Source organism: Gopherus evgoodei, chromosome 22, assembly GCF_007399415.2.
Source record: "Gopherus evgoodei ecotype Sinaloan lineage chromosome 22, rGopEvg1_v1.p, whole genome shotgun sequence".
In the NCBI taxonomy this organism is placed as follows: domain Eukaryota; kingdom Metazoa; phylum Chordata; order Testudines; family Testudinidae; genus Gopherus; species Gopherus evgoodei.
The window spans coordinates 12,076,297-12,097,905 of NC_044343.1; the positions used below are offsets into that span (position 1 = coordinate 12,076,297).

At 51.6% G+C, this 21,609-nt stretch overlaps 1 protein-coding gene across 11 annotated transcripts in view; it reads left to right on the forward strand.

Annotated features, from left to right (window-relative positions):
* Positions 1 to 18,441, forward strand: part of TCF3 (transcription factor 3) — a 128,222-nt gene extending 109,781 nt beyond the window's left edge. For 5 of the 11 annotated variants that reach the window (XM_030540025.1, XM_030540035.1, XM_030540027.1 and 2 more), the window contains 8 exons: positions 393 to 471; positions 1,954 to 2,027; positions 2,842 to 3,045; positions 4,775 to 4,898; positions 6,234 to 6,393; positions 7,611 to 7,849; positions 12,811 to 12,955; positions 14,474 to 18,441. In XM_030540025.1, the coding sequence (XP_030395885.1) occupies positions 393 to 471; positions 1,954 to 2,027; positions 2,842 to 3,045; positions 4,775 to 4,898; positions 6,234 to 6,393; positions 7,611 to 7,849; positions 12,811 to 12,953 (1,023 nt within the window). In that variant the 3' untranslated portion in view covers positions 12,954 to 12,955; positions 14,474 to 18,441. Of the gene's footprint in view, positions 1 to 392; positions 472 to 1,953; positions 2,028 to 2,841; positions 3,046 to 4,774; positions 4,899 to 6,233; positions 6,394 to 7,610; positions 7,850 to 12,040; positions 12,268 to 12,810; positions 12,956 to 14,473 lie in introns of all 11 variants that reach the window. The other 6 variants (XM_030540028.1, XM_030540031.1, XM_030540032.1 and 3 more) reach the window with 6 other exon arrangements.
* The last annotated feature ends 3,168 nt before the right edge of the window (positions 18,442 to 21,609 follow it).

Sequence of the window (21,609 nt, forward strand, 5' to 3'; positions counted from 1 at the left end):
GTGTCTCTGCTCCCTAAGGTCAAACACGCAGGAAACCTCCTCATGTCCTGAGGGCCCAGCGACTGAGGTGGCAAATGAAGGCGTTTGCTGTGGGGAAGGAGCTGGGGGTTGGTGAGGAAGAACACAGCAGTAGCATAGATACCGAGGTTAATCTGGCCAGCAGAGTGCTCCGGGGTGGGACTGAGGAAGCATGCTTGTTGCGTAGATGGAGGGAGGGCTGAGGGAATTGGCGAGGGTGTCGTGAAGAGACTTGGAAGTCAGTGAGAGAGTGCTGTTGGCACTTGTGGCTCACGGGGGCGTAGGGCAGTGAAGGGGTTGCAGCTCTGCAGGGCCGGGAGCGCTAGGATTTGAAGGTGTACTTGGCTAACTGCTTTGTTTCTCTCTCATTCCAGATTTATTCCCCAGATCACTCTAGCAATAACTTCTCTTCAAACCCCTCCACCCCTGTGGGCTCCCCTCAGGGGCTTGCAGGTACATGCTCGATGCACTGATCTCCTGAGAACTGCTTGAGCAACATTTTTACAAACTTGATCAAACCAGTTTCATTTAAAAGGGGGGAAGGGGAAATATATATTTTTAAAAAGTTTAAAATAAAAAAAAAAAAATAACCCAACTCCCGTGAATTGCTTGGTTTGGTTGTGGAGAGACCTCTTGTCTCCATAGGCCCCGGCCATGGTTTTCAAAAATGGCGAGTGATTTTGGGTACCTGGCTTGAGGTGCTGGAATGGGCCACCTTATGCTGAGCCTTCTCCCCCTTTGCAGAAATCATGCCCCTTTAAAGGGTATCTAGGCGGGCACCAAAAATCACTAGTCACTCCTGAAAGCCTGGGGTTTTGTCTCCAAAGAAGTGACCTGGCAGGAAATATTCTAGCTGCCTGTGAGTCTTGACCAGTGATGATGTGTCACGCTGAAGTGTAACTTTGCTGCTACCTGGGTAAAAGGTGCATCTTCTTTCCCTGCCGACAGCCCCTTTGCAAGCCTCTCAGTGATGTGCCCTTTGAGTGGTCCCTGTTCCCTGTGAACTAAGCATGTACCAGTGGGAGGAGCTCCATGTTCATGAAGAGGTGGCTGTTTGAACCATTTTCAGAACCTGTTTTATACTGTGATTTAAAAAATGGCAGCCTTCTCCAGGTGCCTCCTTCTGCAGAAGACTGACGCTCCCAGTTCCTGCAACTGGGAGCCCAACCAGGGTCATTATAGGGTCTGTTGCCGGAAATATCTCAAAGCGTAAAGATGCAGTAGGCCACCTCTGAGCTCCCATCTGTCAGACAGAGGGAGAGCAGCACAAAACCACGCTCATTTGCCTGTTGTGCCACATGAACTGGCATCAGATCTTTCTGGGGGCAACGAATGGTTCAATCCCTCCATCTTGCCACCCTGGTGATATCTGGGGGTGATGCAGGTACTCGGAGGTTGCGCCTCAGCTGTGTCTAAATCCAGAAGCAGGCGCATGTGCAGGTATACCCACAGCATCAACGGCTGTGTATGAAAACACTGACGGGCAAAGAATCTGCAGTGGATGTTGATAAAGTCAAAAAAAACTTGGCTTTCTGAGAAGGAGGGTTTACAATAGGGACTAAAGCACTGATATGGAGGTATAGCACTGCTGGGGGGGGAAGGGGGAACTAAGGACAGAACCTTCTGTCTGTCCCTCTCTCTCAGTGTGTTCTCTTTCCCAGCTTAGATGCTTTACTTGACAATGGGGTGAAGCTTGTTAGCTTATTTCTCCCCACAACCTTGAGTTTCCTATGGAAATGATGCTGGCCCCATAACCTGGCCCCATAACCTCACCCCATAACCCTCATGTTGCCTCTTTGGTCCAACAGACACATGTACATTTGCACAGTTGGCCGGCCACCTGGGGGGCTTTCAACTGTTTGTGGTGGCCTAGCCCCATCTAGTGTCGCATTTGAGGGCTGCATTTGAAATTACCCAATGTGCGATTTGTTCCAGGCACTTCCCAGTGGCCGCGAGCGGGCGGACAGGGTGCCTTGTCTCCTAGCTATGAAGGGACTCTCCACACGTTAGTGAGTATCACATCGATCGTTTCTACTTGGTTTTGTCTCTCCCACCACCCCTTTCTTGCAGTGAACAGCAGTTCATGAAATAACACACTTACTGCTGGCTGGTTGGAACTGTGGCAGGGGAGCACAAAGGGGAGAACCATTGAACCCACCCCCATGGCACTGGTGGTTTTTCTGAGCAGCGTTGCACCACCAGATTACCCATCAGATCTAGCGCGAGGGTCCACGGTGTAGTGAAGTGCTTAACACTGGAGAAAAGCTTTCAGTTGCGAACATAAAGTCATAGGCATTGGTAAACCACATCGCCCAGACTAGTGTCCTGTTTGACACAGCTCAGCACCGGGTGCTTATGAGAAAAGGGCAAGAAAACACACCCTGAACTTTTGTGTAATAACCTAGCCCAGGTGGGAAGCTTTCTCCCCAACCTCCAGTAGTTAACAGAAGTGTGTGAGGATTTACATCCTTTCCTTTCTGATATGACTCTAGATGTTCCTTTTATCCATATAATGGCTTAATCCCTTCTTGGAATCCCTCAGTGTATTGTGACAGGGCGTTCCACAGGCTAATCATGCCCATGTTTAAAGTTCCCTTCCAGTGCAGCAACACTTAGGTGCCCCCCAGCTTGCTGGCAGAGTTTGAGCACAGGGAACATTACAGGGGTAGTAACCCTTCTGTAGTAGCCTTGTGGTGGTTGTCTGATTTTGCAGCTAGTGGTTCTGTTGATGCACAGAGGCTATGGCCAGATGCCAGGCAGACAATGTTTTTCAATGTTAATGGAGTCTTCATTTTTCTCCACCACCCTCCCCGCCCCTCAAAGCAAAACAAAATGGAAGACAGATTGGATGAAGCCATCCATGTGCTGAGGAACCACGCGGTGGGCCAGACGGCTGCCATGCCAGCCAACCACGGAGATATGCACGGCCTGCTGGGATCGGCCCCTGGTCACAGCGCCTCAGTGGGCGGGCTCAGCCAGGCCTTCCCCACTTCAGTTATGCCTCTAGGGAACAGGCATTCAAGTTTGGTGAGTCAGACACTGGTGGTGATGGTTGCAGTAGCGCTAGATGCCAGGGCTTGGTTGTGCTGGGAGCTGTACGGACACGTAGTCCAGAGACAGTCCCTGCCAGAGAGTTTGCAATCCAAGGCCCCATCTGCACACAGATTTGTACTGGTTTAGTGCAAACCACTGTGTGGATACCCTGACTTTGGTGTAGTTTAGTTTAGCTTCAATCCTGTTGCCAATCAACTAAAGCCAAATCGAAATAAGCCACCGGCTTAAACTGAAATAGGAGTGTTTCTGCAGGGGTTGCACTGGTTGGTGTCAGTGTGTACTGTGAGTTGGACTTGATGCCATTCTCCATGTAGATAAGCCCAGAATGTAGGGCTCCAGACCACCGCTGGATCCAGCAGTCAGCCTGGGGGAGCCCAGATTATCCATGAGATGATATTGGTCAGCATGAAAAGTGGAGGTCACGTTGTCCCCTACTGGGGTAGGGATGAAAGCTTGAACATGGGGATCTCCAATAAGACGGCTCCCCTTAGAATAAGCCCTCCAAGCAGGGATAAGTGGGGAAGAGAGACAGTAGACCCTGGAACCGAGGGGGTGTCTGCAGAATCGAGAGCACTTATAAGCGGGTTTACTTACTGAGTGACTCCTGGGCTTTGCTCAACTGTAATGCCTTTGAGGCAGGCACCGCCTGTTCTTCTTGCTTACTGAATAATTAACCAGACAAGAGTGTGCCCGGTGTCCTGCCTGCTCAGGGGGCCTGGACACCAGAGTCCCCCCCCCCAGAAATAGCTGCAGGCTGTTCTTGGCCTGAGCAGTGCAGGAGGGTCAGGCTTGATCACGAGGGTACCTTCTGGTGCAAGAGACTTTGACTCTGTGAACAAGTGCTTGAGGGGGCTCTGTTCCCTTGAAGGAAGCAGGATCAGGAGCTTCCTGCTGGGGTGTGAGCATGAGGAGGGGCGGGACACCCAGGTGCGGGTGTTTCAAGCTTCCCAGGTGCTCTGTGCACACAGTGAATATGGATCTATTCATTTTAAAGTAAGGCACATGGCAGCCTTAGGATTATAAGCTCCTCTGACCAGGGACTGGGTTTCTTACAGTCCCCGGGTCTGAAAAGGGGCTCTCGGCACTGCTGGGATATCAGTAATAACAGGATCCACATCCAAGCTTTCAGAGAGGGCTGTGAGTTGCTCTCCAGCGAAGGCTCCTTCTCAGAGGGGGTGTGGTGGTGGTGGGGTAGCCCCTTTGAGACGCAGCAGCCTGAATCACAGACGTTTGGGGTGGAGAAGATCTGCTGAGGCACGTCCAGCCCGTGCTGGTGTGTCCCCTGGGGCTTTGTCTCACCTAGTATCTCAAGCGCCGGGGGCTCCCTGGGAGGATGACACAAGCATAGTTCATGCTGTTGCGGAGGCTTCTTACGATTTGGCCTAGTCTGAATTATCTGCAGCATGAGCTGGATGTGCCACTTCCCACTGAGACAGTCCGTTCCCCAGGAGGAGCTGGTACAGAAGTAGCTTTAAGCGCTTCCTCTACCTTCTTCCCACCCAGGCTTGGGGTGAGAGGGAGGGAGCCCCGGATCAGGCTGGGGGGTGTTGGGTGCTGGAGAAAAGGAACACGTGGGTGAGGTGTTGGTGTAGACCCCAGTGCCCTCCTGGCTTCGAAGCAGTGATATTCGGATTCAGTAGTGCCTGGTGTCTCCTGGCTCTCCTGCTGGCCCTTAAAGGCTGCTCCACTTTTTCTGCTGTAGGTGGGAGGAAGTCACCCCGAAGACGGACTATCCAGCAACCCCAGCATTCTCCACAACCATGTTACACTTCCCTCGCAGCCCAGCTCGCTCCCCGATCTCAGCAGGCAGCAAGACACATACAGCGGTAAGGTGGTGCCTTGCCCACTTCTTTGCTGGCTAGCTGATGCTGGGCCATCTGGGGTGAGACAACCCCAAGACCTGGCTCCATGAAAAGCACAAGCCCAGTGGAGAAAACTGTGTGGGTGAGAGAGAGGTTCCCAGCCGCGCGGCACGCGTATGGGCTAGAGCGGGGAGTGCATGCTGGGTGTGAGCCTTTGGGTCAGCCCCAGCCAGGAGGCAGGGAGCGCTGCAGCTCCCACGTGGGCAATGCCCAGTGACTTTCAGTGATACGTTTTTCAAGGGTCTTCAACACAGCTTCTAACCTGCACATGCAGCCTGGGACCTGCACTCAGTTACAAATCGTTCTTAGAGCCCTACCTGGTTTGTGGTTGCAGTTGAGTTCTGACACTGGAGGGCATTTGGGGCAGGGTGGGAGGTAAGCTCCTGGGGACACAGCAGAGTGTATCTTAGGGTACATGGACAATACCAGCGAGGGGTGTGATTTCCCCTGCTTACTCACACCACTGCTCACCAAGATAGTGCATGTGTAAAGAGCAGCATAGCTGCCGTAGCCTGGAGAGTGGTGGCACAGGCCCAGCCGATTGCATACCCATTGGTTCTGCTGCACATGATGCTGCAGCTGGGCTGTTTATACTTGCAGTAGGTGACCAAGGGTTGGCGCTAGTGTGCATAGCAGGGAATCGGACTGCTCGCGCGTGGTGTAGACATAGCCGTAGACATTTGGGATAAAGCCTGGCCTTGGCAAACCCACCCACCCACCCTCTGTTCCGTGCACCGTCAATGGTGGGTGCAGAACGAGTGAGTCTGTTGGTGGCATCCATGCCTTGACTAACGTTAACCATGTGGCCGGGCTGCTTACGGTGAGCTGTGTGGATGGAGGTGTTGAGAAACATGCAACCTTGGGAACTTCGCCTGCGAGGATTTGTCCAAATCCCAGCTGGACCAGCCCCAGCCCTCACTCCTTCCCAGGCCGATTGAGTTCTCTGCAGGTTTTGGAGTGGGAGTCTCACGATGAGCCGGTAACTGACAAGGCCCTGCCTGCTCTGCGTGGGCCCAGTAGTGTGTTATCCTGGAGTGGGTGCAAACGCCAGCATCCTCTCAGTAACTGGTCGCCTACCCTTCTCCCCAAAGGTGGCTGGTTTGCATGGCTCTGGGTGTCTAGGATATGGAGGATCCTGTGCAAATATACTAGGGTTGTCGAGCCTGTTCTTTAGTGTCAGAGGGACCGAGATGTGTCGGGAGCCCGTCCACAGCTGCAGCAAGGAACCTTCCCTCTGACCTATCCTGCCCCAGTGGGATCGCTCTCCAATGGCCGTGTGCTGCTTTGATTCCATTGCAGGCTTGACGGGGCTGGGCAGAGCCAGTGTCTCCTCGGGAACCAGTGAAATAAAGCGGGAAGAGAAGGAGGACGAAGAGAACACGTCAGTGGCCGATAACTCGGAAGAGGAGAAGAAGGAAATGAAGCCGTCACGGAACAGAACAAGGTGCTCTTTGAACAGGTCTCTCCATTTATTCTGTTACGGGGGCTGGCGGGGGGTTGGGACAGGAGGGGAGGGGGAGGCTGTGTGTGTCCTGTTGGCCTCTCTCCTGCTAAGAACATGATCACTAGCTGGATCCAGGGATGCTGTGCCAGGGCCCTGCAAAGCCTCCCAGGCTGCTGAAGCTTTAGGCTCGTGCACTGAGACCAGCGCTGCCCCGATCTACCCCTGCTTCCCATGGGGGAGGAGTTTGAGACCACCTCTTAGGATTTACGACACTTTGGAAAGGGGAATGGTGGTGTTGGGTCCATCCTCCTGCATCTTTTCCAGCCCCAGCAATGCTCCATCTGCCCAGCTTCGTAGGAATTCCTAGTGAGCAAAGAACAGGCCAAGCACTGGAGATCAAAGCAGGCTGCAGCCCAACTGCCTGGATGATCTCCGGCGTTAGTTATGGTTTTGTTTACCAAAGTCTGGGCTGTGCTGGGAACTGCTGACCGCTCGACTGACCTCGGACAGACCCATCGCTAGTTTGTCCGCAGGAGGTGGTGGAACCTGAGTGGTCTCTTCACTACACACGTCTGAGCTCTAGGGATTCTCTATCGCCCAGCCAGTTATGTGGGAATAGCCCAACTGGATCAGACATGGGGCCCATCTAACCTGGTATCCCGTCTCCAACGCTGGCCGGCTCCAGCTGCTTCGGCGAGCTCAGCAATGGGCAGGGACACGATAACCTGCCTGGAGGGGAAATTCCCTCCCTGCTTCTGTCAGTTAGTGGCTGGTTCACGCCCTGAAACCTTCCCCAAACACTATATTTTTAATCCTTTCTGTTCATGCTGACTTTACCCATGTAAATGTCCGTTCCTGTTTCTGGTCATGCTTAGATCGTGTGACAGTGAGTTCCGGGGGTTAATTGCACTGCTCTGTTCTGTTCCGGTGAACCATTCCTGTTTACTGGGTCGAAATGGCATCCTTTCTGTGTAACTGCGTCTGAGGGCAAGTGGGAGTGCGGGGATGCTGTGCACCAGGGCTGGAAAGGTTCTCGTGCTGGGGGGAGGAGTTGGGCGAAGCTCCCACTCCGTAGCGGCGGGGGGGGGGGAGGTGGGGAGGTTTGTTGATAGATTCCCTTCAATGCGGAGATAATGGTGATGCTGCAGATGTATGTTTTGTTGTGTGAGTTGACCAGTGCTGAGTGTGCACACGAGGAATGTCCCTGTCTCATTCTTATTTCAAACCATTAGTCAAGATGAGGATGAGGAGGACGATCTTCTTCCCCCAGAGCAAAAAGCCGAGAGGGAGAAAGAGAGGAGGGTCGCCAATAATGCCCGTGAGCGTCTGCGGGTCCGTGACATCAACGAGGCCTTTAAAGAGCTCGGACGTATGTGCCAACTCCACCTTAACAGCGAAAAACCGCAGACCAAACTGCTAATCCTACACCAGGCCGTATCAGTCATACTGAACCTGGAGCAACAAGTTAGAGGTCAGTGAGGCTCCCAGAGTGGTGATATTTTACGTATCTGATCGGCACGGGGCTGTCTGTCTACCCTGTGCCGTGGTGCTGCGCTGCTGCGCTGTTCTTCCCACGGCACCGCCTTGGGTTCCCAAGGCCCTTTGAAGTGTCTCTTTCTTGTTTAGTTTATTTATTTATGTAATTTTGTTTCTTTTGCATCCCTGCTATGCTCCCTGGTTTTGTTTTTAAAGCCATTGCATGTGCTGCATGTTGTTTGTTTGAATGCACAGGGGTCGCTTCCCTTTGTGGAAACCTGTGTGCATCTCTTAGTGCTGTCATCCATCTCTAGAGCGCTGCCCTAGCTTACCGCAGAGAAGGGTTTCCCTGCCCCTGGGCCATAAAGAAAGGCATGCCTGAGAATGAAAGAACAGGAGACAGCAGTGTCTCCAGGGGCTGCTTCCTTCCCAAGGGCAGCAGTGCTCGGCCCCGTCCTTGTCCTTTCTCCCTCTTCGCAGCAGCTGTAGGAAATCCCCCCCCCCCCGCCACACACACACACCTCAATCCTGGAGTGGGGATGTCTGCTCTCCTCCGGTTCATGCTGTAATAGGCAGCTCTCATATCATTGTGCCCGCTAGGTAGCTGCTGATGCACCGGGGAGAGCTGGGAGTAATTGCAGGGAGCTTAGGTGCAGCTGTGCCTGGGGGGAGATGTGAGGCACTCCAGTGGGAGGCGCTGGTGTTCAGACTTGTGAGTGGAGAGGCAGAACTGGCCCAGGGGTGGAGAGCTCAGAGGAGAGGCAAACCCTCCATACTTGGACGCCTTGTGTGTCCGAGCCTGCTGTCTGTGAGCCATTGGATTCTAATCACTGATGACCCGGCCACAGTTGCTGTCCGTGTGTGTGACAGTCTAGGGGAGCTCTCTGCCATTAACAGCACCTCCCTCTTTACCCGACTCCAGTGGTGTGACAGACACCGGTTTGGTCCTGAAGCCGTTCTCCCTCAGGGCAGGAGAGCTTTACCGGCCTGTCTAGTTCAGCATGTGCCTACTGTTGGGGCTTCCCCCGGGGTGACTTTCCCAGGCGAAGTGGATCTCTTAGTGCATTCAGTCCAGCTGGAGGGGGGAAGCTGTCGGATTTTGTTGTTTTATTTCCTGCTCCGAGTAGCAAGGGGGTTTTGCAGCTTTTTCTGTAACACTCGCTGTGCATGCTCCCTATTAACTTCCACCCCCAGTAGCCGTGGCCAGTTAACCTCTTTCCGTCCTGCAGAGCCTTTGGTCCTATGACACCGTTCTCTGGGCCTGGCTCCTCTCCCACCGCTGGCCTCTGCTGTTGCACTGTGACCCTCTTGGAGTCCTCTTGTGCCTCTCTTCAGTTTGTAATTTTTTACCTTCCATAACATGTATTTTTTTCCTGTCTCCCTTCCCCCCCTTCCTTTTATTATTGTTTTGTTCTGTTCTTTCCAATCTCCTACAGACAGTCCCCAGCCGTGACCTCTCGGTGGTCCCACTCTCTACCTTGTACTTGCTGCTTGCTGATGGAGACGGCGGGCGGGGCGGGAGGGCAAGAGAGAGTTGGCACCGTGTTCACTTTGGTCTCCTCACGCTTGTCCTTTTTTAAAGCCTTTCTCAGAGATGGAAGCCCCCACCTCCTGCGCTGCCAGGCAATACCTAGTGAGCTAGGGCGCTGGTCCTCCAGCACCTTCGTCCTCAGGACCACATCCCCTTTCCCCTGAATGCCCTGCCACGCGCTTCCCAGACTGTTCTGTTCTGAGCGATGGCAGGTGACTCTGAGCCCCGCTTTTGAGGGGACCTCTCACAATAGTCGAGTTGCTTTATTACGATGAAAAGGAATGCAGCAGTAGTTTAGAGGCAGCTTAGGTGTCGCTGTGGCTAGAGCTGTGCTGTGAAACGGCCAGGCAATGCAGATCTGTGCAGTGCATTGGCCTGGCCACCGCTTAGTGGGCTCCATGGACGGGGCTTGGTACCAAGTGCTCCGTTCCCCGTATGAGACTGAATGCAGCTTGGTCATACCCACCTGATGGCATCCAGCAGCACTTGGCAGAGTGCTCGTGGCTGGAGAGCAAGAGATGGCAGACGGGTGCAGCTCTGTTGATGGCAAAATGCAGAAAGCTTTGCCTGAGTAGGAGCCACTTCCGGGGAGGGAGGTACTGAGCCGAACACTGGTGATAGGTATGACTGCGAGGGTTTCTGTGGGCAGTGTCCGACAGTGAGCTAGGATTTCTGCCAAGGTGAGAGCCTTTGCTAGGTTCTGCCTGGGGTCAGGGAGATGCTGGCGTCTTTAGCCGGCTGAGACTCCAGGTGACAAGGATTCTCCAAGGCCCTGGCACGCTCCCAGCAGTGGATTTCCTGGCACACTGATGCCAGAAGCCTGGTTCTTGGGGATGGAGGGTCTGAATGAGCCAGGATAGTCAGGAATGAGACTAAGCACAGGTCCCTTCTGTTCAGTCACCTTGCACCACCGTACGCAGAGCTCCAATCAGCAAACCAGCTTGTGTTCCTGCTCCCCAGCATTGCCAGTTGCTCTTCGAGCAGGGTTGGCACTGGCGGCAGGTACCTCGCGGCCCCATAGCATCTGCTACCCTCTCGTGGCTGGTGGTCTAAGCCCATCCGGCTCTTCAGAGGCTGAAGGCGGAAGCCAGACTCCAATTTGAGGCGCAGCCCAGGACAGTCTTCAGGCAGTTGTTCTTTCCTGTGAGAATTTTGCTCTGGGGGAGAAGATCGTCCCTGCATCAAAGGGGGGAGGTGGAGGGGAAAGGCACTGCAGATTAAGCCAAACTCTTCAGGTGCTGCCAGCATGTCTCTGCGTTGCAGGCCACTCCCCAGGCCAAGACCTGTTGGTTTCTTGCTCTAGCATGATACTGCCAGAGTAGCAAAAACAATGAGATGCCACACGCAGCCTCCTCGCTCGGCTTGCAAGGGGCGAGGACTCCATGAGCTCCTGACCACGGTTTTAAAGTCATCAGTCACTCCTATCTCCAGCCCTAGTTTAGGCCATGTTAACAGTTTGAGAGAGTCACTGTTCCTAGGCTGGGGTACTGGGGAGTTCAGCTCCTGTATCCCACTGAATTCCAGTGGGATTTGGGTGCCCAACTCTCCTAGGCCTACTTCTAGTTCAGGGTTTGGATTGGTAGGTCCTCCAGTTTTGTAAGTCTGCCCCCACAGCCCATTTTTCTGGATCCTCTCAAGTCTCATTTACACTCTTCAAAACAAACCCCTGCCTGCAGCGTTCTAGGTGAAGCATGGAGGCTAGCTGGATTAGGGTGGCTTTCTGCAAGTCCAGCTCTACCACCCTCGTGGAGTTGAGGCAGCAGCCAGGTAGATGCTGCCTCTTTAACTCATTCATAGCCTCTACCCAGCAAGCTGCCTTCCTGGCGGTTTTGGAGATGCTGAATAACTCAGGCAACACTGACTTAAATTCTCAAATTTTCAAGCTGTCTGCCTGATTCAATGGTTAAAGCACAGGGCTGGGAGCCATAAGATCTGGGTTTGGTTCCTGCCTCTGTCACTGACCAGCTGTGAGACCATGGCAAGGTAATTTCCTCCTTTGTGCCTTTATTTCCCCACCTGTAAGATGGGTGTCAGACTGGCCGACCAATCAGGGCTGTGATATCTGGTTAAAAAATTTCCATCAGAACTGCTTTTGATGGAAGATGGAGCTTTCAGCTAGACTAAACTTCTCATGGAGGTGCCTATCCATTGAAAAATGAGGTTTCTTCGGAAAAGTGAAAAGCAAAACGTTTTTAGCTGAAAACCAAAAACTTCTGGTTTTCATCTGAAAATTTCCCCACAAAAGTCAACATTTTTCCCATGCGAGGAACTCCCCATTTTCTGACTTGATCAGATGAGGTGCTCAGGGTGAGCACACTAATCTGCAGGCACTATGGCAACGTAAAGTATTGCTCCTCCCAGCCACCTGCCCTCCCTTTCCACCTATCAGCCCCCGAGCTGGCCCACTGGACCTGTGCAGAGAGGTGGACCCGGTGCTGGCAGCACCTGAGCTTGGCTCTCGGAGAGAAGGAACCCAAAAGCCAGGGTTTCCGTAAAAATTGGGGAAGTTCCTTCCTCCGTTGTCAATTGGCTTCTGCAATGTGAGATTGACTGAAATTTGTGCAGTGGACACTAGTGGCACCAGCAGCACAGCAACTGACCAGCCCCCGTCGATTACACCCTCCCTAACTAATCCCTGTGGTGCTGTGAACCCAGCAGTACAGACGAGGCCCTGTCACTGGAGGACAAAGATCTGAGGGACCGGGAGAGGAGAATGGCCAATAACGCCAGGGAAAGGGTGCGTGTACGGGACATTAACGAGGCCTTTAAAGAGCTGGGACGTATGTGTCAGATGCACTTAAAAACGGACAAAGCACAGACCAAACTGATCATCCTCCAGCAAGCGGTGCAGGTCATTCTGGGCTTGGAGCAGCAAGTACGAGGTATGGTAACAAGTGACAGGTGCATTTTGGGACCTTTTCTCTTCCCATCCGTTTGTGTGTGCCTCTCTCTGGATCTGTATTTATAACAAGCTTTTGTTGGAAGGTTGAATGTTTGCCATTCCAGCGGGGAGCTGCAGTGGAAAGAACTTAGGCTGAGATTTCCAAGGCCTCATCTATGGGATCTGAACATGCAGTATATGGAAATTAGGCGTCTGGAGTCCACGTGGAGGCTTAGGAAAACTCAGTTTTAAATGTCTTCAACCCACCAACGACAGTCTCTCTTTAAATCAATAAGCATTAAATTGGCCCCATATTCCTTCAGGGGAAAGTAGTTTTGCTCTGGTAGGGGGTCCAGTATGGTAACTGCTGCTGTTACCTGGAGCAAAAGGGTACAGAAGGGCTTGCACTGGGTTACGTCCTTGTGCGTTCCACTGCTTCTGTCTTGGGACTCTGGGCTTTTTCTTTCGGGTGCTGTTGCTCCTTGATGCCGTGGCACGAATTGAGTTTTTTCCCCACCCTTCCCCCTTGCTCTTTTTGGCATAGAGCGCAATCTGAACCCTAAAGCAGCCTGCTTGAAGCGTCGGGAAGAGGAGAAAGTGTCCGGAGTAGTAGGAGATCCCCAGATGACACTTTCAGCTTCACACCCTGGTCTAGGAGATGGTCACAACCCCGTTGGACACATGTGAAGGTATCATCCTCTGCCCGTCAGGCCCCAGCACTCGGCTGTGTATGTGTGTCTATGCCAGGCTCAGCGCATGTCATTCTTTAACAGCTTGGCTTTCATCACTCACTGAAATTCACAGCAACCAATGGAGCAAACTAAAATGCATGATTCTGGCCCCTGAGAGCTAGCCCTTCAACTTTGTCCATCACCTCCTGCAGGAGAATACTGCAGTAAAGTTAGAGATCTCCTTTCATTTGTTTTTGTAAATGACACACACGGAAACATTTAATTCCTTCAGTTACTGACTAGGTCATTCTCTATCTCCACCCCTTCATGACAACGCTAGGGACAATGTACTATCTGAGTGCTATTTATGTGCACCAAGAGCATCCCCATACAAACGGACTCTCCCTGAGTCAGGAATCTGAAGGCTTGCTAAAGCCATGTGTGCTCCAAGAGCCCATGCCCCGTAAGGAGCAGCACAGCTCCTGTGATGAGCAAGACACAGTATTTTCAGACTGTATTTACTCAGTCCCTCCCTTTGAAAATATAATCCCCACCCCCACCCCCTGCTTACAGAAATGTGTAGTCCCTGTAGCCTCCTGCATGTGGAGGCCACGTTTAAAATCTGCTCACTGTGATGGGGGATTTAAAAATACAGTGGTTTCCTACCCGCAGTGCAAACTGCAAGCTTCATGCAATCAGCTAGCACTGATGCTGCAGTAAAGTCATGTAGCACTAGTCCCCTCCCTGCTGAGGCCGCAGGCAGTATAGGCCCTGGAGACCACAGCACGAGCCCAGCAGCTGATGGCCCAGTGCTGCTTTCATTTATCAGCTATTAAGAGGAGCTGGAGCAGTGCTGCTCATCACCCCGAGTGCTCCCCAGCTCCCCCCAGAAGCTGTGTCCTGAGTGGTGGCATGAGGCAAGTCCCTAGGGGAAAGACCAAACTGAAACTCTTGATTCGATTTAACTGAGGCTGTAACTGTTTCTGGCTCGGCCCCATAGCCCTTTAAAAGATAGAGGTACATGTATAAAATCTCATCTCTCTTTGAGAGTCTGGGCCCACTTAATAACATTGTTCGTCCCTCCGCACACACTCGCATCAGATGTTGTAAAGGCAGCTTTACAGTTCATATGGCCCTGGTCTTCAGCACAGGATGCAAGCATGTGCCTGGCTGTAATCACACGAAAGATGCTCACCCAGCCACAGACAGATCTTAATGGTGGTTCTTGGCTGCAACATCAGAGCGCTGGTGTGGACAGGAAGCACTGTCGTTACCTAGCTACAATTAGCAGTTCCACCTGTGGCTGTCACTCAATCGCTGTGCTGGGCGCGGGGATAAACGCAAGTGGAACAGGACAGCTCGTGTGCTTACTTGTTCTATAAAGTGCTATTTGCAGAGCAGTTGTAGCTGTGTTGGTCCCAGGATATTAGAGAGACAAGCTCAGTGAGAAGTTGGTCCAATAAAAAATATTATTCTCACTTGGGTTTTCCTCTTTTTTTCCTTTTTCCTTTTTGTTTTCTCTTTCTTTATTTGTAGATCTTTTTGTTCCCCGGATACAGAGATGGGTAGGAAGCAAACCCTCGGTGTGACCTGCAACCTTCTTGAACCATAAACTTTAGTACTGCTAATACTGACACACGAGAGAGGAGCCTGGCATGCGTTAAGGGGCGTTAAAAAGAAACAAACACTTGGTCAAAAACAAAACAAAAAATTGCCTTAAGTATAAAGTATGGACCCGTCAATACATATCACTCAGTTAACAGGGGGAGCGTCATGTTCTCTTGGCTTGGTCTCAAGCAGCCAGCAGCAAAATTGTGCCTAAGCTTAATATTTCTTTTTTTTTAAAAAAAGAACATTAGTTATGAGATTTTTTAGGTAGAACAAAATAGCAATGCCTTTTGGTTTTTTTAGCTTCTTTTGCATATGTTTTGTAAGCAACAAAAAAAATTTTTTTGTATAAAAAAAAAAAAAGTCTTGTACCCCATGCTTTTCTGCTGCTGTTTCTATAGTTGATGTTGCATCTTTAGGATCAACCAGAATATTAAAATTGTATTAAAAGAGACTGGATATAAAAAAAAGAAATTCTCAGATTCGGCTCTTAAAGCCACTAAGTGCGAATGTAGCCACGGGAGGATTTGTTCCTTGCCTGGCTTGTACCTTCCAGTGTAAAAACTCACAGGCTGAATTCGTCATCTCTGCTTTGGCCACGTCTCATTTGGGAAAAGGCGGTTAAACGACAAAGCAAGATACGGCAGCTGACATCAGTGGTTCTCTGGTTTCTCCCAGCCTCGGTAACAAGGACCCACCTTGGGGGGGAGGGGGGTGCCTGTGCAAATTGCTTTTCATTCACAGGGGTCCCTGGAGACTTGGGCTCCTTCATGGGAGCCCAGAGTGAGAAGTGAAGAGACAAAGAGCACAGCTGTCTTTGGAGCTTCGCTGCTAAAGCAGAACCTGTGGCCATGATTGGCAGAAAGAGCTGCCAATAGAGAGAGAGAATGGAGCCAGGGGGAAAAAGAGAAGCTGGGGTATTGGTAAGTGAAGAAGCGACATACCATGTACAGGAGAACCCAGGGCTGAGAGGGGGACACCTCTTTCCCACGTACCTGAGCAAATCACCCACCGTCAGAGCCACTTCCATGGGAGGAGCGGGGAGAGACATGCTGAACAAAGAGAGGAGACAGAACAAAGATGGAGAGCGGGACCGAGAACAGGCAGAACAAAGACACCAAGGAAACAAGGCAAAGAGAACAAAGAACTGAGTGTGGTGCAAATTAAAAGGCAGCTAAGCTGGAGGCTGTGGAGCAGCCTGGCATGGCATTGGCCATGGCCAGCCAATAAACCTCAGCCTTGGTTCTGGGTAGAGAATGGGGAGCTGGAGCATGTGCGTGAGAGACTCCCTCACAGCAGCACCTGGCGGTAAGAAGCGGGGATTCTCCAGCCCATCTAGACAGAGCGTCTCTGCGGGGAGGCAGCTCCTGTCACTTTGTATTTGGAACTGACAACTTTGAAAGAGCCACAGGCAGCTGCAGCAGGGTTAGTTCCCCACCACCTTCCCTGTTTAACCTGTGTCAAAACTAGCTGCTGGCTTATTTCCAAAGCACCCTCAGAAGCGACTTTCTCGGCAGTCAGCTCTTCTATCCACAGCTTCCCCACAGGCCCCGGCTGGACAGAACCACCTCCTGTGCATGTGGATTTAGCCTTTGGAGGCAAAGGGATGCTGCTCCTTTTCCACACTGTTCCCAGAGAGGAAATCGCACAGGTTTTCCCCCTCCTAGCAAGACCTTCGTGGCATCCTGCGGTGCTGGGCAGCAAAGAAACAGTCCCCCACCCCTTGAAAGGGACTGCAGCAGCTTGACTTTCCCTTCGAGGACATACTGGCTTTCTAGGGTCACTTGGCTGTTTGCTCTGCTGTGCCAGGACCCGGACCCCTCGGTGCATATGCTAGAGCCCTTGGTGGGCGAGATGCCCCATTGCACTCTGGGAGGACGAATGAAGTGACGTGCTGAGCGTGGGCCATATTGGCAGACCCTGGTTCCACGGAGCAGAGCTGAACCAGAGGTGATGGGGCTGAGCTGGGCTGGAATGAGAGCAGCTCCAAATGCTTCAAATTTGTGACACTCCCCTTCCACCCACCCACCTCCAATAAAATGTGGTAAATTGTCACCATGTCCCCCCCACACCTTCCCCCAAACAAACACACACACAAAAAGCAGGTCTGAAATGTTTGATGACCAACCCTGCCCAGCTCTGCCTACAGCCTGGGCTGGCTCCGCTCCTGTGGGCTCTGCCTGGGCTAATGCCTGCAGCAGGGAAGGAGGTGTTAAACCTGCTTATTAATGCAGTCTGGCCCCCTGCCCCAATTCAGCGCCATAGAGCCACATGTTGCTGGGTGTGAATCTCTTATCTCCTTGGCTGGGCGGATGAGGCATCTGTCTCCTGAGTTTGAGGTAGCAGGGTGGCTTGGCTTGTTGGATCGCTACATGGTTTATCGTTCAGCTTCCTGCGAGGACAGGGGCTAGCAGAGCAGGTGCAGGGCTGTTTCAGCGGGTCCTTCCTCTTTCTCCTTCCTCGTTCTTCTCACTTCTCTAATTCTGTGGACCTGGTGCTTGGGGTAAACCATTTTTGCTACCCTATAGTCGGTCTAGGGTGTCCCCTCTGGAGGAAGGAGGAGGGTTGGTGGGTGGGATTGGATATCTTGGCACATCTCCTCACTGTGGGCTTTGGCGTAAGCTTCTGACTTTCCTCTGCTCTGACACCTGCCCTGGCCTTGTGCTTCAGCAGATATCACTGCCTCACCCCTCTCCCCAGTGGTCTTGGGAGTGCTTCAGCACCTCTGAAAGTCAGACGCTTGGTCTCCAGGACAGTCTCATTCTGTGGTGCTGCCCAGGATTTAATTCTGGAGTCAATCACAAATTTGGCAACAGGGCAGGATGATTTCTTCCTGCCCATCCCCTTGCGTTGGGCATCCAGAACATCTGATCCCCACAAACACAACGCTCCAGGGACTTTCTGCAGAGGACGGCGCTGCTCGATGGCAACTCTCAGATGTGCCCATAGGGCTGCAACCCCATTCTGTGCAGGCTCTAGGCACCCCCCAGGTTACAGGAACTGTGTTTGTGTGGCCCCTGCAGTGTTGGAATTCGGCTGCTGCTTGCTTGTGTGGATAGGGTTAAAACTGAGCACACCTGGTAGGGAAAGCCTGTTTCAGCCTGCATAACTACCAGCGTTAAGATACTGCTCCTTCCCCTGTGGCCTTCTGCCTGCACCAACGAGGAGAGAGAAATTCGAAGGGCAAATGGTGAATCTTGGCTAAGCCCCCATTGTCAGGTGTTCTGGGGGTGGGGGAGACAGTAGGTCAGTCTGCAGTGTTTGACTCTGCTCTTTGTATCGCTCACACGAGGCTACGCTGCCCATAAAGTATTTCCATGCTGCCCGTCTCCAAATCTGCCACTCACTGAATCCTTCCAGTGTTGCTGAGGGAATTGGGCCTTGTCCTCAGATCACAGCCAGAGTTTTATAAAGGTAGTTCAGCTGCACCTTGGCCATAGCCCCATCCCCACTGCCAACCTCCACCCTCCCTTACTGCAGCCGTAGTCATCCTCCCCAGAAGGCCGGAGTGGTGCAGGAGCCCTCTCCCAAGCCACATCTGGAACACTGGCCATTGCTGCTCAGCAAGGGTTAAGGCGGCTGCTCTTTAAACCTAGGTTAGAAAACAGACAGGGCTGCCACGGCCCTCTGCTGTCTAAAGCTAACGAGAGCAGAGACCCGACCTGCCGTGGTCTGACCCTGTCGAGATCACCTGCACAACTGTGATTTGCCTTGTTACTCTAACTGGAGGACTCTTGCTGCAATAGAGAACAGAAATAGCTGACGCGTCCTTTTGGCCAGACTGGGCTTCTATTCTTGACAGGGAACTTTCCCTCCTCACTGTAATTGAGATTTTTCTTTGGGGAGAATCTGTCTTTTGAGATGAGAGAGGGTTGAAAATGCTTATTATTTTTCCAGGAAATTAAAAAAAAAAAATTCTCCCCTTAGCTAGAAACCCAAAATTTGAAAAATGTTTGGTTTTTGATTTAAATGAAAAAAAAAATGGTGTTTTCAGATTTTAAAAAACCTAGAAAATTTAAAACAAAATGAGAAATTTCTGTGAAAATTTACATTTTGGTCAAAGTTTTGACGCCCTTCTCCTCTTCCCCATTCTATGGAATACTCTGTGTATCCAGCCAAAGTGGGAAGACCTCTGACGAGCTCCCCCCCAGCTCCCTGTGACTTGTTCAGTACGGCTTGTATTTGCCAATTGTTAAAGGAGGCTTCGACACTTCTTCCATTCCTGTTAATGAATGGGGAGTGACTGAGTCCCCTAGACTACTTTGCAAATTTTAACCTCTGTATTTAGAAGGGGTTAAAACCCCAGTCTGGGCTTTGGAGAATGTAACACTGGATGGAGATCTGGCAGCTGGTCTTTGCACAGCATGTATGCTCTAAAATAAAAGTTGCTCACTACTTTCTGTTTTTTATAAAGGATCTTAGGTTGGCTCCTCCTCGGCCGTAGCCCCATCTCAGTGAGAGCAGTTTGGGAGCCCCCTGTTCTGCCTAGAAGCTATCCTGCTAGCAGAAATCAACATCCATCTAGCAGTATTGGATGCCTGTGGATAGCAGGGAGTTTGCAGAGTGAGAGCAGATAGCCACTACATGCACATCATGCTTGCTATATGCCTGGTGTTTTCACCTGCCCACTCTAGTCTCTGCAGTTGTGCAAAGGAGGGGAAATTTCAGGGAAATGTGGATTGTCATCAGAAGTCAGCTGGTTCTCGAGGGGATGCACTCTAGCAAAACGTAACCCCCAAATTTAGGTTTTGTAAATAAAATTCCTACAAGATTTAAGGCCCACTGGAATGTTCCCCCTAGATGTACATATACTTTTTTAATGGCTATGGAAAGATTTTTGATGCTCCTCTGCAGAGTTTCCTGCCTGACCATTTCTGCTGGGAGTGTGCAGAGCGCTGCAGATGGACTAGCTGATATTTCCATGGGCCAGGCAGAGAGTGGTGCAATCGAGCCAACACCAAGCATGTCAGGGGAAAAGTTAATTCAGTTTCTGGCACATTCCCCTTTAATCATCAGAGCTGGGGTTTGTAACGTAGTCAAAGGAAGCTTGTTTCCTAAGAATGAGCTTTAAGCCACATGGCATCCCAGGGAGACCCAGCTGCAGAGCCCCAAAAACCTTTCCAGAGCCTCAGAGCACCCAGCATGAGGAAATGTGAACACAGCGCTGGCAAAGTACTCTCCTAATCCTGGTGATGTGATCTGGCTTTTTAGTGATGTCCCTTTACCAGGAGAATTCCAGGAGCTGAATGCCTGGTACTTCTAGAGAGCTGTGGCCAGCAAGAGAAAACAGCAATGTCTGCGTTCAGCTAGCCTTGATCTCACGGCTGATCAGTTATTCCTGGGCACTCTACTCAGATCCAGCTCTGTGAGCTTGCTGACAGTCGCTCACCTTGGATCCATTTCTCTCACTAACCACCCCTCTTCCTCCCTCTGCCCCCCCTTCTCCCCTCCGTGGAAAAAATTGTCCATTTGGCATAGTAAAAAGGCAGATCCAACTTTTTTTCTTTTTTAAAGTCTCTTCCCCGCATCACCTGTTTCTGGTGCTTCCATTAGCCCTGCAGCAAGAAATGTGACCAGCTCTTGAAATTTGACAAAGTAGCAGCTGTTTTTTGCAGTGGGAGAGGTGACTAATACCATTTTTCCCCCCAAGTTCTCTCCTCTGTCAGTCCTATGCCTCTTTTTCTCTGCATTATGGGCACAGAGCTGCCCCAAATTCTCCACTCCATTATTGTCCAGTATAAAACACCTGTTGACTTGGGCGGGGGGGGGGGGTGTCTTTAGCATAGATGATGTTGAGTTACTTCCAGCAGTAGGGATATGGAGGGAAAGAATTGAACAAAGTTGGCATGGTCTGAGGTCAGTGCTCACTTTGGCATTAGCCCGTTGAGAGGGAAAGTACCGAAATGAGTTAAAGCTTCTCAGAGCAAGAGGGCAGTGCATGGAGACACTGGCTTCCTGGTCTTGCAACTGGAAGTTGACCTTGGATCATTTGGCCTAAATTTGAGGACATGCTGGTTTTGTGTCTTCAGTCCTCTGAAGGTTTTTCAATCTTGGATTTAGTTTATTAGATTGACATAGATTCCCTGGGTTTTTACCTGCTATAGATGAGCTCTGACCTAGTTTACTGAAGAGCAGGTCACTGGGCCCATATGACAAGGTCCTGAAGGTGTGTCTTGCCAGTGCTATGGGTGTGGTGCATTAGACATGCCTTGGACACCACAAAGGCATCTTTTCTTCTTGTGGCGTTGGCTGAAAGAAGCCGCCACTAGAGCAAACGTTTGTCTCTTCGTGTTTATTTGGTGTAACGCTGAGGCCAGCTTGGGGGTGTGGAGCTGTTGGCTCGTTGGAGTTGAAAGAAGGGGTTCAGAGGCATTTTATCTGGTTTGCTCCTGTTGAAGACGATGAGCTTTAGAAGGGGGGGCTGGAGCACAGCCAAAACCACCTGCCTGCACACCTTGCAACAGCACCTCACTGCCCCCCTCCCCTTTGGCCGGGGATCCTAATGAGTATCTCGGTGCTCAAGCATCCACCTTCACTGTGGTCTCGCGCACACACACGCCCACACCTGGGGGGTGCATGGATGGCCAGGCACGAATGGAGTGTGGGGACGGTGGGTCACGAATGCTGAGACGTGGACTCTTGCTCCTTGTCCTCATAACCCCACAGTCCCTGCCAGTAAGTCTCAGAGAGCAAAATTTCTCCCCAGTTCCTGCCTGAGTTGCCCTTGTGAGGCAACAGTATCCACGTAACTGCCCAGTTTTAATCCCGGCTCAGCTCATGTTGCTTTTCAAGCTTAGCAGTCGCTTCATTCGGCCCTTCCAGAGGGTGAGGGCACAGAGGCAGGGGCTTGTGCCCTCATCCACTCTCTGCATCACTTCACTTCACCATGGTGCCCTGAGTGGGTTGTCAGCAGCGGGAGTTGAACCTGGACCCTTCGGTGCGTGAAGTGCAAGCCTCTGCTGCCTGAGCTACAAGCCCCGACTCTGCCCTCCAAAGCTATAGCAGGCTCATCTGCTTCTGTGTGTGCCTCAGCCACCAGAATGGGACAGAGCTGCCACACAGGC